At 44.8% G+C, this 17,331-nt stretch overlaps 2 protein-coding genes across 3 annotated transcripts in view; both read left to right on the top strand.

The window, feature by feature from the left end:
• Positions 1-9,167, top strand: part of LOC116392010 (protein sidekick-1) — a 199,486-nt gene extending 190,319 nt beyond the window's left edge. For both annotated transcript variants that reach the window (XM_031863100.1, XM_031863097.1), the window contains 9 exons: positions 2,071-2,257; positions 2,354-2,491; positions 2,583-2,744; positions 3,323-3,448; positions 4,014-4,178; positions 4,661-4,798; positions 6,343-6,463; positions 6,557-6,686; positions 7,226-9,167. In XM_031863100.1, the coding sequence (XP_031718960.1) occupies positions 2,071-2,257; positions 2,354-2,491; positions 2,583-2,744; positions 3,323-3,448; positions 4,014-4,178; positions 4,661-4,798; positions 6,343-6,463; positions 6,557-6,686; positions 7,226-7,534 (1,476 nt within the window). In that variant the 3' untranslated portion in view covers positions 7,535-9,167. The remainder of the gene's footprint in view (positions 1-2,070; positions 2,258-2,353; positions 2,492-2,582; positions 2,745-3,322; positions 3,449-4,013; positions 4,179-4,660; positions 4,799-6,342; positions 6,464-6,556; positions 6,687-7,225) is intronic.
• Positions 9,168-10,246: 1,079 nt separating this feature from the next.
• Positions 10,247-17,237, top strand: LOC116392046 (zinc finger protein 585A-like). The gene is made up of 2 exons (XM_031863174.1): positions 10,247-10,555; positions 12,387-17,237. Exon 2 carries the CDS (start codon positions 12,501-12,503, stop codon positions 15,582-15,584), a length of 3,084 nt encoding a protein of 1,027 aa, XP_031719034.1. The 5' UTR covers positions 10,247-10,555; positions 12,387-12,500; the 3' UTR covers positions 15,585-17,237.
• Positions 17,238-17,331: the final 94 nt, after the last annotated feature.

Below are 17,331 nucleotides of genomic sequence, written 5' to 3'. Positions count from 1 at the left end.
TATGATTAGGGACCTGGGTGGCTGATTGCCCTTGAATGCTTGTCATGGAAACATTCAAATCAAGTACAAACTCTGACACATGTGTTTATTTGTTACTCGTTGTTCAGCTCAAAGGCTGCAACAAAAATGGGAGACCAGACGAGTAAAAAGAAAGTAATGAATAAGCACATTTATTTACAAGTTAATAATAAATAACAAAACAAAATAAGTAATCAGTAATGTAAGTATGTCTGGATGTGTGGAAAACGTCTAAAGCAAACAAAACCAAAATGACAGCCGTGTTGTCAGCAGAGGAAGAGAGAGGACTCCCCACAATTTGTTACAGCCCGGCTCAAAGGCTGCAACAATTTGCATGTAAAGCTAAAAAAAATAAAGCCCAAAATAAGTTAACCATCAATGCAGCTGAGATGGATCAAGTGAACCGTTTGAAGTTCCTGGGAATCAGCATCACAAACAACCTGTCATCATGAGCATCATTCAACTCCATCCTGTTGAAAAAATATCTTAAACGGCTAAAATTAAGAAGACTAAAGTCCCGTGCCAAGTCCTTGTTAACTTTTACAGAGGAGCAATATAAGCATCCTGACTGGAAACATTACAAACCAGCATGGGATGAGAGGAGGGCTCTACAGCAGGTGATTAACACTGCCCAGGTCATTGAGACCCATCTACCGAGCATCATCAGTGAAATTGGTGACAAGAGGTGCCTGCAAAGAGCTCAAGGGATATTAAAAGAAAATACCCGCCACAGCCTGTTCACCCTTCTGCCATCTGGCAAGCGATACAGAAGTATCAGCTGCCGTACTACTGGACTTCAGAGCAGCTCCTTTCCTCTTTGAGAACCTGATCCTCCACACTCCACCTTAAAAAGATGTTGTGCTTTTTTTGTTTTTCTTATGTAGTAAAATGGGACTACAGCTGTCCCAACTGTAGCAAAACTGTGTTGTACAATGACAATAAATTAACCTTGAATCATGGATGAGAATAAGTGCTATTCCAGCTGCTGTGGTTATTTTCTCACCTTAAAGGCTCTTGTGCATCCAAGATACTTTTTCTGGTTCATCTCTAATGCATGAGGCTCAACCACCTATGTAACCTTGCTGTTAGTGTGCATCTGGCTGTATGTGTGGGGACAGTCGAGGCAGTTTCCGTGTTAAACTTAAGCCTTTTTTGCAGGACTCTCAGCTGTTCTGTACAACATTAAAATATGAACATTTATCCTCAACATTCATCTGAGATTAAACAACACGCAGTGATTTGTAAAAGCACACATTTAAGGCAAGTACATGCCCTAAAGAATATTAAAGTGGATATTCACCAGTCCAGTGCCGTTATGAGCAGGAGGCAAGCTGCTTTAAAGCATCAAATGGATTCTGCTACTGGATATGCATTTATATAGGCTGTTTACTGGCAGTAACATATCAAATATACTGCTTGTTTTTTTTCTTGCTCATTATACACAACCTGTTTCATTAAAAGTATGTGGCGATAGAGAATATATAAAAGTCAAAAGTGTTTATTGGTGCCACATGAGCATGGACAGTGACACATGGACTACATTTTTTAATTGTGTGATCACTTGAATCGGTTCAAATGAGCAAATCTCATGTTGTATGATTGCAGAGTTGGTTGTGTGAGGTTTAGAAATCTTGTGAACTATATACACTAAAATCAGGTTTAACACAGACTATGGCTGATGTCAGGCATACATGTTGGTTTGGTAATCAGGCACCAAGATAACTTGTTTATGGTCCTTTTATATGTACGTACATCTTGACTAAACCAGTGGTATCTGTATCTGCAACAGGACATTACAACAACTTGAACCTTCTCTTAAACTGTCAATGCCAGAACAAATCTCTCCATAACCATCTTCTCCTCCTTGTAAAACCGCACATGAGCACTTGTTTATATGGATCGATCAGGAAACCTCAGGAGGAACGGACAGAAAGTAAATAATATATATAGTTGGCAGAAATGAAGTGGGGGAGAGGAGAAAACAGGAGGGGGGGGAGTTGTTTTGAGACAAACACAGCCAGCGTTATTGACAGTGTTTTTGCTGTGTTGCAGATCCACTACTGGGAGAGGGACAGGCAGAACCAGAGTGAGAAGGTCAAGGTGATTTTTGTCCCGGACACCCGTGTGCACCTCACCAACCTGACCAGCTACACACCTTACCTGGTCACTCTGACTGCCTTCAACACGGCTGGAGACGGCCCACCCAGTGACCCCCGCGGGGCCCGCACCCTGCAGTCTGGTAGGGAGCGGTGACAGTTCGGCTCGCTAAAACCAAATTATCTTTATGCTTTATGACTTCCTTTATTTCATTTGTCATCCTGCATGCGTCCCGCAGCTCCCAGCCAGCCCAGCTATCTGTCCTTCTCAGAGGTGACAGGAGGAAGTGTCAACGTGTCCTGGGGATCTCCACTCACTCCTAATGGACAGCTGGAGGGCTACAGGGTCATCTACCAGCCCACTGCTCCTGTACAAGGTATGCACACACATGCTTTGTACACACACACACACAAATGCATGACAAGGAGGACACTGGCATTTATTTGTAATTGTCTGTGTGAGAGCAGGAGTGAGTAAAGTGGTGACAGTGGATGTGAGGGGCAGCTGGCAGAGATGGCTGAAGGTTCGAGACCTCGTCAAAGGAGCGACGTACGCGTTCAGTGCTCAGGCTCTCACCGTCAGCTATGGACCGCCTATACAAGCAAACATCAGTGCTCAGCCTGTACAAGGTAGGCATGGGTGTGTGTGTGTGTGTGTGTGTGTGTGTGTTGGTGTCATGGAGACAAACATCTGTTAATACAGTCCCATACAGTTATGGGGACTCAAGTAGGACTGGGTCAACTAGGACTGCAACGAACGGTTCATTTATTACAGTATTCTTCCGATTGTGTTTGAACTAATTCATTGTTTTAAATCTATGAAATATCAAAAAATAGTGAAACATTCAGATGTCTTGCCAACCAACAGCCCAAAACCCAAAGATATTCAGATTACGACGATAGAAAACGTACATGTCAGTGGAAATGACTGCACTGTGATCCATGTATACTTGAGCATAACTCAAATACTTTAGTCAATGAAGTCTTGGTTGTATTCCATGCTTGGTGAAAAATGTTGGAACATGACCGTGTTGTCATTTTATTTTGTTACATTTTCGCCAATACACTAACAACAAACTCACCAGTGATTATAGTAAAGGTTAAAGGAAACGCTTTCAGAAGATGAGGTGTGTGTGTGTGTGTGTGTGTGTGTGTGTGTGTGTGTGTGTGTGTGTAATGTGCATGTGTGTCCCTCTCTGACACCGCAGGCTCCCCTGGGTCCCCGATGGAGATGTCCATCACCAAGACGTCTTCTGCGCTCACTGTCCACTGGTCGGAGGGAGAAAAGGGTGCAGCACCTCTCACTGGATACGTCATTGAGGCGCGTCCATCGGGTAAGCCAACGCACCGTTTAATCGTGTGCACCAATTATTTCCATTGATTAAGAGGGAGGTTAAGCACTACACTAAAGCTCACTTAGCGCAGCTTTCTCCAGATTCATTTAGACCTGCTGTGCAAATCATGTCAGCAGCAATTTTTCTAATAACTATTACCAGAGGAATAAAATACAGAAAGGGGTCGTCTGTGGCAAACTGTTTGAACAATCTACAGGAGAGAGAGACTCTGGTGTTATTCTACCACAGATAGTAATGGTAACACCCCTTTTATTAATAGTAATAACAGTGATCATCACCATCATTTTAAACGGGACTGACAATTTAAGATATTCTGTATTCACAATCTGACATTCTCTCTCTCTCCCTCTCTCTTCCTCCATCTCTTTCTTTCTCTCCCTCTCTCTCTTTCTCCCGCTCTCCCCCTTTCACCCTCCCTCTCTTTTTCTGTCTCCCTCTACCCCCGACTCTTTTTCTCCCTCTCCGCCCTCCCTCCCTCCCTCTTTCACCCTCCCTCTCGCTCTCTCTCTCACTCTCCCCCCTCTGCCTCCCCCTCGCTCTGCAGATGAAGGAGTGTGGGACTCCTTCATCAGACTCCTCCCTCCCAGCAGCAGGTCTGTTTTAGTCCCACTGGAGCGCCTGAGGTCTGGGATCAGCTACGAGTTCAGAGTCATCGCTGTTAATCGCTATGGCTACGGACAGCCGAGCACACCCTCTGCTGCTCTCGCTGGTAAACACACACACACACACACACACACACATACTCACACACTGGTGGAGCTCAGGCTAATGAACATATCCAGGGTGATCCAACTTGTTTAATTGGGGTTGGACTGAATTTCTAGCCAGAAACAATGGAGGAAGCTACTGTGATTGTGTGTTTGTGTCTGCTGCCATCAAGAGGCAGAGCCGTGAAACTACAACTGCGCTTATTGTGCAAAGGGAAAGTTTGTCTGCGTTTGTCTGTGGCACAATAATTAATGAAAAGTCTTCAATGCACACATTCATACAGCTTCCTCTCTCTTACCTTATACACTGATCTGAGAAAAGAGACACTACAATCAACTTTTCTCGTCAGGTTGTTTGAAGAATCCGCAGGATGAGTTTGATGACACGAGGAAGAGACAAACTTTAATTTGTAGTGAAGCAAAAGAAAAGTTGATACCTTCCTCATGTGTGTTCCTCCTCTCCTCTCCTCCTCCCTGTCTGCAGCGCTGTCGGAGCGCCCGTTCTACGAGGAGTGGTGGTTCCTGCTGGTCATGGCTCTGGTGGGACTCATCCTCATTCTGGTCCTGGTCTTCACACTGCTGCTGCATGGACACAACAGCAAGTACAAGGCCTGTGGCACAGGTTTGTGGCTCACATGGACACGCTCTAATGTCATGCTTTATAAGGTGACAAAGTGGTGATATTCAAGGTGGTTTTTTTTTGGCAAAAGAGGCATTTTCCTCTCCTCAATGACACTCACATCGATCCACTCACCGTCAACAGGCTCACCACATCTACCCTCCCCTGTTTTATTACAATGAACTCAATTTGTTGTGATTCTGAAAAGCTGAGACATGCTTCAGAGGAGAGGAAACCAAGGCCAGTTCCTTCACGGCGTTAACGTTATCTCCCTGAAGATGTCATTTCTGTAGGTTTTTGAAAATGGCTTTCGATTAATGCTGAAATGAAGTCTTTTCATTAACACAGGTTTTAGTATTAAGCCTGGCTAATTTACTTAAATAAGACTAGATTGGTCAATCCAAAGTGAGATGTCTCTTAACTAGAAAGAGACTGTTTTATGGCTGGAACATGTTGGAACAGACTTGTTTGAGTTTCATTTGCAAGACTTATATTATCCATTTATCAGGAACTTTCTGTATTACGGACACAGTTCTCATTTCAGGTGTTTCATCTAAAGCTCTGTTCGGATCAGATTCACTCCTCTATTGAGAGATCCCACTGGGAAAAGAAGCCAGTTTTTCATACTTAAATTTGGACTGCTCTATTATATTGTAGCTCGCACCACCTCCACAGGGTCAGTCAGGGAGCGCAGCAGCCTGGAGCTGCAGGGACCACAGTCTTACTCACGGATGCTTATTGACGTGGATTGAGGGACAAGCTTGTTCCTCACTGTGACCAAAAAAAGTGTCCTTTAGTTTGATGTGTTGCCCGGTTACTTCTCCAAAGCTTCGGTTCTTCCTGTTCTCCTGTTTTCATGCGAGTTTCTTCTCCTCTCGGGCTTCCTGTGATGTTCTCAGATGTGAGCTTTGTGTGGTGTGTGTGTGTGTGTGTGTGTGTGTGTGTGTGTGTGTGTGTGCGTGCGTGCATGCCAACATCTGTAATTCAAAGTTGTCCCTGACAAGCGCGGGTTACATCAGGATAGCTGCTAATGTGAGTTGCCACGGAAACCTTGGCACAACCTCTGGGGCAGTGGAGCGATGAGACGGAGCGAGGGAGGTGCTGCAGGAGGAGAGAGAGTGCACAGACACAAACAAGAATCAATGGCTGTCAATTCACTTCAATTTCATTTCATTCATACAGCACCAAATAATAACAGGCGTTATCTCATATAGAGAGAGTCTAGACCGTACTTTTTATAATGTGTCGGTGTCGGTGGGCAACACCAAATTCAATTTTTGTTCCGATGACCATAAATCATCCAGAGCACATTGTTGTGTTTCAAACAGCATCATATTTCTCCCAATTCAAAACGTGACATTGTTTTCATTATTGTTCCATTCGTTATGGTTATTGGTGAATAAATTAAGAAGCTATTCTGTGTGGTTACTGCCTGAGTGACAAATTATGCATGCCAGTTTAAGTATTCCTCAGCCGCTGCCACATACGAGTGACTGAACGTCCGTATATTTACCTGAACCTTTTCCAATCCTTTCATTTTCCTCCAGGGAAGCACACGTCCACAGCGGAGGAGTCGGTAACGCTGGACAACGGAGGTTTCACTGCTTTGGAGCTCAACAGTCGAACGCTCAACACCAAGAATGCCTTCCTGAAAAAGAACGGCACCAGGTGTGCACTCACTCACTCACTCACACACACACATTTTGAATCAAGGATTTGATTTTTTTTACTTAATTATTATTAATGTGTTTGTGCGTCCAGGTCTCCCCCCAGGCCGAGTCCAGGTGGTCTTCACTACTCCGACGAGGACATCTGTAACAACTATAACGGAGCCGTGCTCACTGAGAGCACCACGCTCACAGAGAAACCCACTGAGGTGTCTGAGTCAGAGGTATCTCTCTCCATCTGACTCTCTCTCTCTCTCTCTCTCTCTCTCAAATTCAAAGGCTTTTATAGAGTGCTGCAGGATTGAGTCCTAAAACCCTGAAATTAGTTTAAGCACTTCCTCGTCTCGAAGTTAATGGCTTTCTTGAATGGGTTTTTGGTTAGACGCCTGAAATAAGGTTAGCGGTTTGCACAAGCTTAAGAGATTTCAACGTTTTGTTCTACGATATAAAATACGTCAGTCAGCGGCTGCTAACAAGTGGCTAAATGAGACTCCTAAACGTCATCACCAGTGCCATCTCAGGAGAACTATCCCATGTTATCTCAGCGTCTTCAACTCCAACCTTCCCCTAAGTTCTGTCTCTCCTGTCGAATAAAGGCAAAACTGACAACAAAAGATCTAAAACTCTCAGGGATGATCAGCCACAGACGTGCAGCGGCCTTAGACCTTCATGTCGACTCTGAAGTTCCTTCCCCTGATGTGTGTCTCTCTCTCTCTGATGACGTTTAACCCACCCCCTGCTGTGTGTTTGTGTTTGTACGTAGTTAACAGACAGCGACTACGAGGACGAGCAGCCCAAGCACTCCTTCGTCAACCACTACATGAGCGACCCCACCTACTATAACTCCTGGAAGCGGCAGCCCAAAAGCCTGAAACCGATCAGCGCTCCCTTTGGCTACGAGGAGTGCGCCACTGCAGACACGGAGCCCTACTACCAGACCGTGGTCACCCAGCACAGCACAGGCGGCGCGTACACGCCCACGGGGCAGCCCGCGCACACACACGTCAACCCCAACACCAACCCTCCTCCGGGGTCACGCACCCCTGTGACGGGATTCTCCTCATTCGTTTGACTCTAGAGACAAAATCTGCACAAAATGATACACACACATGTACACAAAATGAAGGAGGGGGGGGGGGGGGGGGTCCGCTGTGTGTTTGGACTAAAGGAGACAGAGCCGGAGGAGAGAGAGAGAGAGAGAAGAGAGCGGAGGACGAGCTGAGGAGATGTGGGACGGACTGGTGACTAAAACAGCCCCTCATGCCCCAAAGAACTAAACCCACACTTCTCACTCGCCTTCTCCCCTCGTTCACAAAGATCCTCACCGCGTCGCCGAGTGTGTGTGTGTTGCCCTCCTATTATTTTACGCCTCCGTGTCACTGTGCTCACACACACAGTTCTCGTTTCCACACACACACACACACACACACATTCACAGCGGCGTATACCACCAGATATCCATGGCTATTCCAGAGACTCTCCAACAAGAGCTGCGAGCGACTATGCGAGTCCGTCCAGTCTCATTTCGAGGAGAGAAGTCGACGTTCAAACCGGTGGAACGTGGAATTTCTGCACAACGCTTCGTCTCTGTTTTCTGTATTTACACTGAAGTGCACAAATCCACACGCATGCACTCCCTGGTGCGCCATTTCAGCACCTCCCCGCTGGGGGAGAGGAACTTTAAGGGTGAGGTGAATCATTAAAAGACGGCACAGAAGGGAGCAGCTTTTGTTGACAGACTGGTTCATGTACACAAACACGGAGCTGTCAGCTTTAAAATACTGCCACACAGAGGAAAAGAAGAAGAAAAAAATAAAACAATCGATAATCACGTTTTTTGAACTTGCCGGAGGACGGAGAGCGAGCGAGGGCTTCTTCAGATCTCAAGGCATTCTCAGTGAGAGTGTTGTGTGGTTTCTGAGAGTGCTGTGTGATGTTTGGGGTTTGGTTCGGAATATATGAAAACCATGTTTTTTGACCGTCTACTGCCTGTTGTCAGCGCTCCTCTTACCACAGCCTCCCAAGCCATAATGCTTGCACTGAGCCCACACATTTTGTCTTTCTTCTGTTGAAGTTACATTTTTTTACAAGTCTGGGTGTGTTTGAGTGGGACACGTGTGCGTAGAAGCATGCCGTGTATAAATGGCCCTGTGTTCAGCTAAGAAGCCCGTTCACCCATCTCTGTTGTTCACCGCTAAGCAAAAGCGTGCCATTGTATGTATGTTTGTGTTTTTCAGATGGATTTTGTACAGGGAACCCCGTTTTACTAGTGTGCTGTTGTATGTAGTTTCGGCCGCGTTTGTGTGATTCAAAGCAAATAGTGAAACGGCACCGGAGCGAGTCCTCAGCTACACCGACAGACGGGAGGGAGAAGGAGGAAGTCGTTCAACAAGTATCATGAAAAATAGATCAGCCGTGTGAGTGTGGAACAAGTTTACAGGGTATTTTAGAGAACCGTTCTTGTTCAAACTGAGTGCGATTGAACTTTGACTCATAAGGCCCCACTATCTGTACCCTGGCCTCAACTCCAGCAGCCAGGCTGCCACACATCTACTTTGTACCAAACAAAAAAATCATCTGTAAGTTTTCGCTCATGTATAATTTAAAAGATTTCTCCTCCGTCCCAGCCAGCCAGCAGCCTCCCTCACTCTGTCACGCTTGTTTTGAGTCCCATTACAGTGTGTGAATAAATGGTCATTGTTTAACAGCGTGTCTTTGTGGTCTGTTGTAGTACTGAGACAGTGAACGTGTCTCTTTTGGAGCGTCCTCTACACATTACACTTACTGAATTAAAGATGTGCCTTAACATTCTGTAACTGCCTCAGTCTCACTGAACTCTCTCAACCAGGCCTGTTAGCATTGTCTGTGTCTTTTATTTAAGTAGTACAAGGAGCATAGACTGTGTACAAGAAGGATCACAGCTTCTCAGTCAATAATTATTATCTATCAGTGTTTCAATGTTCTGCTCAGTGTGTGATCTTTTTTCTGAATAAAGTTGTGCATTCGCGGATACTGCCGGCAGCAGGTGGTTGAATGATTAAACAATTATGTAAGAGATCATTCAGCAGAAGCAAAGTGCATTCACTACAATCACCAGTTCACCTTGTAAACTGCCATGTGTCATCAAGTGAAAGTGAATATAAATAATCAATTTTAAGAAATGTATTCAGTAAAAATAGCAAATGTGCAAACTGTGAGACTTTGCTGCTTTTTTGTGTTTTGATAGTTTAAACTGATAAAACTTTTCCTTAATTTTACACATAAAGTATTTTCGATATTGTATTATTATTACCTTTACTTAAGTAAAAGATCTGTTCCACCAATTCAACCCCAATAAATATGAAGTAATACAACCAGTGGTGGCATGGCACTAAGTATTTACTCGAGTACTGAACTTAAAAGTAGAATGCTGAGTTGATTGTACTTTACTTAAGTATTTCAGATCTTCTATGCTTTTTATACTTTTACTCCGCTGCATTTCAGAGGCAAATATTGAACTTTTAGCACTGCTTTCGAGTAACGACAACTCCAGCCACTTCTTACTTTGTAGATTAAGATTTATGTTTTAAAACAATGAGCATAAAGATATGATGCAATGCTATACTGTAAAATAAACTACCCGAGCACCACCATGACCAGTTACAACATTTAAATGCTGCTTGTATGTTAATCAATAAAATACTATCAGACGTGCTTTTACTTTTGATATTTGGAGTACATTTTGCTGGTAACACTAATGTACTTTTCCTTGTACTGGGGTATATTTATATTGATGTCCACTGTCATGCGCCATGCGGCTCCAGGCCAGCAGGGGGCGCTGTGGACGGTGAAACAGCCCCCAGGGGAACTGTTGTGGTGTCCGGAAGAAGGACTCAGCATGGCGGATATTTTTACCACTTCATCCTTTGCTTTACAGTGTTAATATAAATATCGTAAAATGAATCCCGAATGTAAAACCGTGGCGCTGCAGTGAGCTGTATCTTCAGACACCAACGGCTGTTTTGCACACTGCGCAGGTCTGAGCTGGAGCAGCTGTTGACACCGCTGTCTGTCTTCTCTGCACACGTCCTGACTTGTGACCCAGTTTGGTTTGGTGAGTTTTCGTCTCCTCCTCCATTATTGCTCAGTACTCATCTCAATGCCCTTTATTTCTGCGGTGGCTGTGTGCTGCACCCAAACACATCCAGGCACCGTCCCGTGTGACGTGGTGAAATGTACAGGGGTGTGTGCAGCTTGTAACGTCAGTCAGGGGAGTTTACGGTGATCGCACTGCAGTTTATGTTAGCTTTTATATATTTTAGTTGGTAAACACGGGACACCCGCTGTGAAATAAACATCTGTACTCCCTGAGTAGCCCAGGGGCCTCCTGAAGCCCCCACAAACCCCTTGAAAGGGTCCAGTCTCACTAGTTGAAGATGAGTAGTGGCATCTGTTCAGTATTTCTCCTCAGTGACACTGTGGCTTCATGGAGTGAGGTCCTAATCTCTGACAAACAACACTAAATGTTAACTTTCCAAAAGTCCGTCAGGTCAGTGAATGCAGCTGTTTCCAGTTAGATGTTTAATGCAGGTTTGGATGCTGTGATATAGACTAATTATTCATTTAATTTACAATACCACAGTAAAGAAATATGCCATGACAAGAAAAAGCCCTGCATTCACAAGTAAAAGTACAGGAGTATTCGCAGCAAAATGTACTTTAAAGATCAAAAGTAAAAGTACTCGATACTCCCAGTGTTATATTATTGTATTACCGGATCATTATCATTGATGTATTCATATGTGGTGCTTTAATGTTGTCGTTGTTCAAGATGAAGCCAATTTTAACCGCTTTATATACTTTGGTAGTTTAGTCTGCCAGATCTGTAACAATGGATCATATTTTATATTCTGTTTTTTATATGCTTTGTGTGCAAAATCTTAATTTGGAAGGTAAGTAAAATTCTTAAGATATGTGTGACGTGAGGTATAATATTTCTACTGTAGTGGTGTAGAGGTATAGGTCTGTCCATCGTGTACTTTACGTGTCGCTTTGCTTTCTATAGAAATCGTACAAACTAGAATCTGCATAACTTTTTAGCTGAGAGCTGTGGCCGGTAGCTCCCGTGAAGCTTTGCTACTTTTTTTTTTTTTTTTTTTTTTTTTTCTTTTCTTTTTTCGTGTTTATCACTTATGCCAGATGACAGAATATTTTCATCAACATCTGAAAAGGAAGAGTGGGGATTAAGAGCAGCAGACTGTGAGACGATCACCTGCCCACGGCCGACCAACCAGACGGACCTGCTGGACCGAACGCCACCAAACTGCCTCAGGGAGGAGAGCCGAGATGGAAGCTAAGCTAGCCCAGCTATAGGACCTAAAGCTACTGCACTACCCAGCCTACTGCTGGCTGTCTTATGCCCGGTCACAGAACAAATAAACTCATCGCTCATCCTGGATCAAGCTGCACTCTGTGTTTACATCATGACGCTTGTTGCTCAAACACAGTCAAAGTTGATGGACAATATTTTCCTCATGTTGAATTTGTAATGTAATATTATCTGCCAAGAGAATTGTTAATATGTAAATTCAGAAAATGCACTACAGGAACGTACTACTGTGTTTGTTTGTCATGTGTTTGTTGTGTTACGAATAGGCTTGTGCCTCCCTGTGTTGCATAATGACAACAAAAGATCCATGAAACCCTAAATACTTGTCTCAGTCTCATGGAATATTAGACTGTTTAACATTTATTAACCCAAATGAAAGAAACTAAGGAGGAATTCCCATATTTCAATATGAATGGGGTGGACAAATGAATAGAAACGTCATAACCTTCATGAATGTGGATCTACAGCCTCACCGTTGTGTTAGACTGCATTAGTTTTAGCTAGCTGTACTGAATAAACCGAACCTGAAACTAACTTGTGTTTGTTTCTTTCACAGGTCTCCTGAGTGGGATGAAACGTCAGGAGCCTGAACACAGAACAAAGAGGGTTTCATCTTAATTCAAAGAAGAACTAACCTCAGTGAAAACAAACCGAACACCAAACACTAACAATGGGTGAAGTGACTGTCGAGGTAGATGCGGAGGTGACAAAACAGGACTTCTCCTCAGACCCTCTGCCAGAGCCGCTGCTGATAATCCTCTCCCCACCTCCACCTTTCTTACCGGTCCCCGGTGAGCCGACGATGTTTTGGCATAAGTGGCGTAAAGCTTTCGAACACTACGTTGAGGCGCTCGGTGAGAACAAGCTCGTGGACTCCAGTAGGCGTGTGCTCTTACAGAACTGCCTTGGCCTAGAGGGCCAGCGTATCTTCACAACACTGATCCCGAGTGAAACCACCTATGCGGCAGCCATCTCCTCGCTGACGGTTTACTTCTGCTCCGATCACAGCTCTCAGGTGCGCCGCCTTCAGTTCCATCAGAGGGCTCAGATGCCCGGAGAGACCGTAGATGTTTTTGTGTCCGCGCTGGAAGAACTGCTGCGGCCTTGCAGCTATGGAGACTTACAAGACGAGCTTATTCTGGATCAGCTGATTGAGAAAACAAACTGCCCACAACTCCGAGAGAGGCTGCTGTTGGAGAGGGAAACTCTGACCTTGGACAAGGCATTGGTCATTGCTAAAGAGGTTGAATTTGCTTTAAATGAACCCGAACTGTTTGGTTTTCACGAGGTCAGTGTGGACATCGGGGACGATTTAGACTCTCCTGTTCAAATAAAACGCAAAAGAGGGCGGCCTCGGCGCGGGGAGGGAAAGCCGAAAACCCCCGCAAAACCACGCTGGACTAAAACCCCGACAAGATCATCGAGATACAAAGACAATTACAGCAACAATAAGCTACATTATTGTGAAAATGATGATGTGTCTAAGAGTGACGATGAAGCCTGCGATAAAGCAGGTACTGAAAATAATGGAGCCTTGTCGTCGTCATCACAGAGGATGGAGGAGGAAGCCTGCGACAATGCTAGTGAATGTGTCGATGATGATGAAGAAGAAGAAGAAGATGATGATGATGATGATGAAGATGAGGACTTTTACCCGCCTAAACTCAAAGGCCCCTACTGTCCTATCTGTATTGACACGCGCTTCCGGGACGCAAACAAGCTCGCCAGGCACATGAGGATGCACACGAAGGAGAAACCGTTCCGCTGCCCCGTGTGCGTCATGACATTCAGCCAGTCCTACCACATGACCCGGCACATGAGGAAGAAGCACGGCGCGGGCCAGTATGTCTGCCCCACGTGTGGGAAAAGTTTGGAGAGCTTTGCGGGGCTGCAAAGTCACAAGAGGGCGCACGCGTCACGAGTTCTGTCCTGTACCGACTGTCACGAAAAATTCACTGACAACGATGCGTTCTCTAGTCACGTCATGTCACATAGCGAAGACCGCTCGACCCAGGCAGAGGGACCGAGTTCTCAGCAAAGTGACCAAGCGAAAAGCAAAGAAATAGTCGATTCACGTAACACTGATAATTACGACGATAGCGGGGATGATAATGGGGATTCTCAAGATAAAGAATCTAAAGTTAATGTTAAGATGGAAGAGAAGGACACCGATGGAGGTAAATCTCAAGATGAAGACAGTCTGAAAGAAAAAGTTGCCAAAACAAAAGGCCATTTCTGTCACATCTGCGTCGGCAGGCGCTTCAGAGGGCCGAACAAACTCGCCAGACACATGAGGACGCACACGAAGGAGAAACCGTTCAGCTGCCCGGTGTGCGCTATGACCTTCAGCCAGTCCTACCACATGACCCGGCACCTGAGGAAGCAGCACGGCTTGGGCCAGTACATCTGCGAAAAATGCGGGAAAAGTTTAGGGAGCTGGCTGGAGCTGAAAGCGCACAAGAAGACTCATGCAGTTGAAGGTCTGACGTGTCTCGCGTGCGACAAACAGTTCAAGGAGAAGGCTGCACTTGTGAGTCATCTCAAATTACACAAGAAAGTCCAGTCCAGCCCTCGGAGCCTCATCTGCAGCGACTGCGGCAAAGTATTTGGTCGAATGTATCACCTGAAAAGGCACATAGTGACCCATCGCAAAGCAACAAACGGGGAGGCTTACACGTGCCCCGATTGTCAGAAGAATTTTGCCTTCCCAGAAGACCTCAACAAACACTTGGAGATCCATGTGAAAGAAAACAATGGGACTTGTCCAAAGTGTAACGAAACCTTCAGTAGTCCAGAAGGTCTGGAGACGCACATGGGGGTTCATGAAAAGTCTTACGCCTGCAACACCTGTGGGAAGAAGTTTAAGGTGGAGTACGCTCTGAAGAAGCACGAGCAAGGCCACCAAAATCAGCAGTATTACTGTTCTTTGTGCCGCAAACGCTTCGTCAAGCTGTCTCACTACAAGAGGCACGTAATGGTCCACGACAGACGGGAATCGAGGTGTCCGCACTGTGACGCCGTCTTTCTGCAGTTAACGGCTTTGAAGTATCACCTGCGGACTCATACGGAGGAACGGCCGTTCCAGTGCACCTGTTGTATCGAGACCTTTGAGGAGAAGGAGGAGCTCGAGCAGCACCGCTTCAAACACAGGAAATTCAAGAAGGAGAGGCCGTACTCGTGCACTCGGTGCGATGCCGCTTTCTCAACACTGATTGAGCTGACAGACCACATGAGCTCACACGACGGAGAGCAGCCGATGAACTGCCCCGTCTGCGGCAGGACTTTCCTCAACAAGAACAAGATGGAGAAGCACCTGGGCATCCACTCGGGGGAGAGACCTCATCTCTGCTCCATCTGCGGCAACGGCTTCCCGTCGGCCGCCAGCCTCAAGTTGCACGTCCACATCCACACGGGAGAGAAGCCCTTCCAGTGTCTGCAGTGCAGCAAGAGCTTCAGGTCATCCAGCGGGCTGCGGCTGCACAGCAGGCAGCACATGGAGGTGCGGCCCAGCTACGAGTGTCCCGAGTGCGGCAGGACTTACGGTCGCATGACGGAGCTGAAGATGCACCAGCGCTATCACACGGGCGATAAACCGTACGCGTGCTCCTGCTGCAACAAGCGCTTTATAAGCAAAGACAAACTGAACGTTCACATGAGGATACACACGGGGGAGAGGCCGTACTCCTGCCCCCGCTGTGGACAGACCTTTACACAGACCGGAGACAGAAACAGACACATCACTAAATACCACTAGTTAGATGCTGTAGAGACCGTGAACTCCTAGGAACTTGTTGCATTTGGATGATGGCGGCGGTGGTTTTGCATATTTGTAGGCGCTGGTAGCAGTCGGAATAGAATCGGACTCTGATTATTCACATTATTTGATCAAGAATAAGAAACCAAAATAAGCTGTAGTAGGCAGATTTAGGCTACCACGAACACTAAAATGTGAAATGATTAGGTTGTGTGGTTGTTTTTTTGGTAAATTAAAGAAGAACATCGATGTTATCCGTTGTAGAATAGAATAGAATTCAAAACACGGCTTTAAATTATCGACCAGTGGTCAATCAATAATAATCCTTATTTATATCGCACATTTCATACAGACTATGTAGCTCAAAGTGCTCTACATTTAAAAATAAATAAAAACAGAAAACTTTCCTTTTAGAGAAAGCATGCATTTCTGTGAAATCAACACCTCACTGACAGTTTCAAGTATCAACAAAGACGAAGCATTACAAGTGCTTCAAGGTCTATTTACTCCTATTACTTTTCACTTCTTCTAAGGAATATTAACACGTATTTCTACAAAAGCCTTTGTTCAGTATGAATTCAATGGTTTCAAGGATAGTTTATTGTTATTATGCAACACGGGTTGCAGCTATTATTCAACAGCTTGTTTTACTGCTTTTTGCAAAAACACATTTACATTTGGATCATGGATTGTGCTTTTAAGGGTGGTCTGATATCTAAGACTCCACACCCGCTGTATAATAGCCACCTTCTCAGTGCAGCAAGCAAAAACGTGCAAAACCACAGATTTTTTTTTTTTTTCGTGCTACTACAAGCCTTTACTTTTGTTTCACCATCCCAACAGTTTGTAGCTTCTGTGCTGTTTTCTGCCAGCTTCACACCTGGACTTTGTTCTATATCACAACATTAGCACTTCATACAAAAGCTCTGCATGAGGGTTTAGTCCTTGTAGCTCCTCCCTCTTACCCCTGTGCCTGACGCGCCCTCTTCACACAGCAAGCACCTCGTTTTACCAACAAACACACACTAGTGACCGGCATGCCAATAGTTCTTTGACCTCCAGAGCTTTTTTGTTCAACTTGTTTGCCCAAATCTGGGGCTAGAAACTGGACTCAATCACGGTCACTCAAATGACACTAAAAGACGTCAGAGGTTTAGTTTCAGTGCTTTTGTACTGTGCTCCCCTGCCACAGTATGTTGTCGTATGTTTGTTTTGGTTCATTTTTTGAATTTTTTTTTTATTTAGCCATCTCTGTATCCAGGTGCTTTGTAACTGTGTTTAGAAAAGTGCCATAAGAATAAAACAATTATTCACCCTGCTTGCACATGTAAGGAGGTTTATGAATGGTATTTGAAAAAGGTAAACAAAAGAGAAGAGATAAATAAAGTGGTCTCGCAGGTTTTCCCCTCGGTTCCAACATGCAGATAAATATTTTGCAGCCATGAGATCTGTTTTTAAGTTATCTCTCCCGAAATGTAAGAATATTTTTGCCCTCATTGAAGAATTTCTGGGCATTTAATTGATCTAAAACTAGAAATACCAAATGTAAAAAACATAAAGTATATATACAGTATATTATAATAATCTTTGGAAAGAACAAGATTATTTTACGTTTTCATTTTAAACATAAATGTGGAAATGAAAATGAGTGATGGCCTATTAGTGCCACTGCCATGCATAAAGATACCTGTTATCTTGCATACAATACTGAACTATAAAAATAATGGACACATTCATGTTTGGAAAA

The sequence above is a fragment of the Anarrhichthys ocellatus genome, unplaced genomic scaffold (assembly GCF_004355925.1).
Source record: "Anarrhichthys ocellatus isolate YVR2014 unplaced genomic scaffold, GSC_Weel_1.0 scaffold28, whole genome shotgun sequence".
NCBI lineage: Eukaryota > Metazoa > Chordata > Actinopteri > Perciformes > Anarhichadidae > Anarrhichthys > Anarrhichthys ocellatus.
Note: the sequence above shows the minus strand (reverse complement) of the source record. Positions and strands in the feature narration are given on the sequence as shown.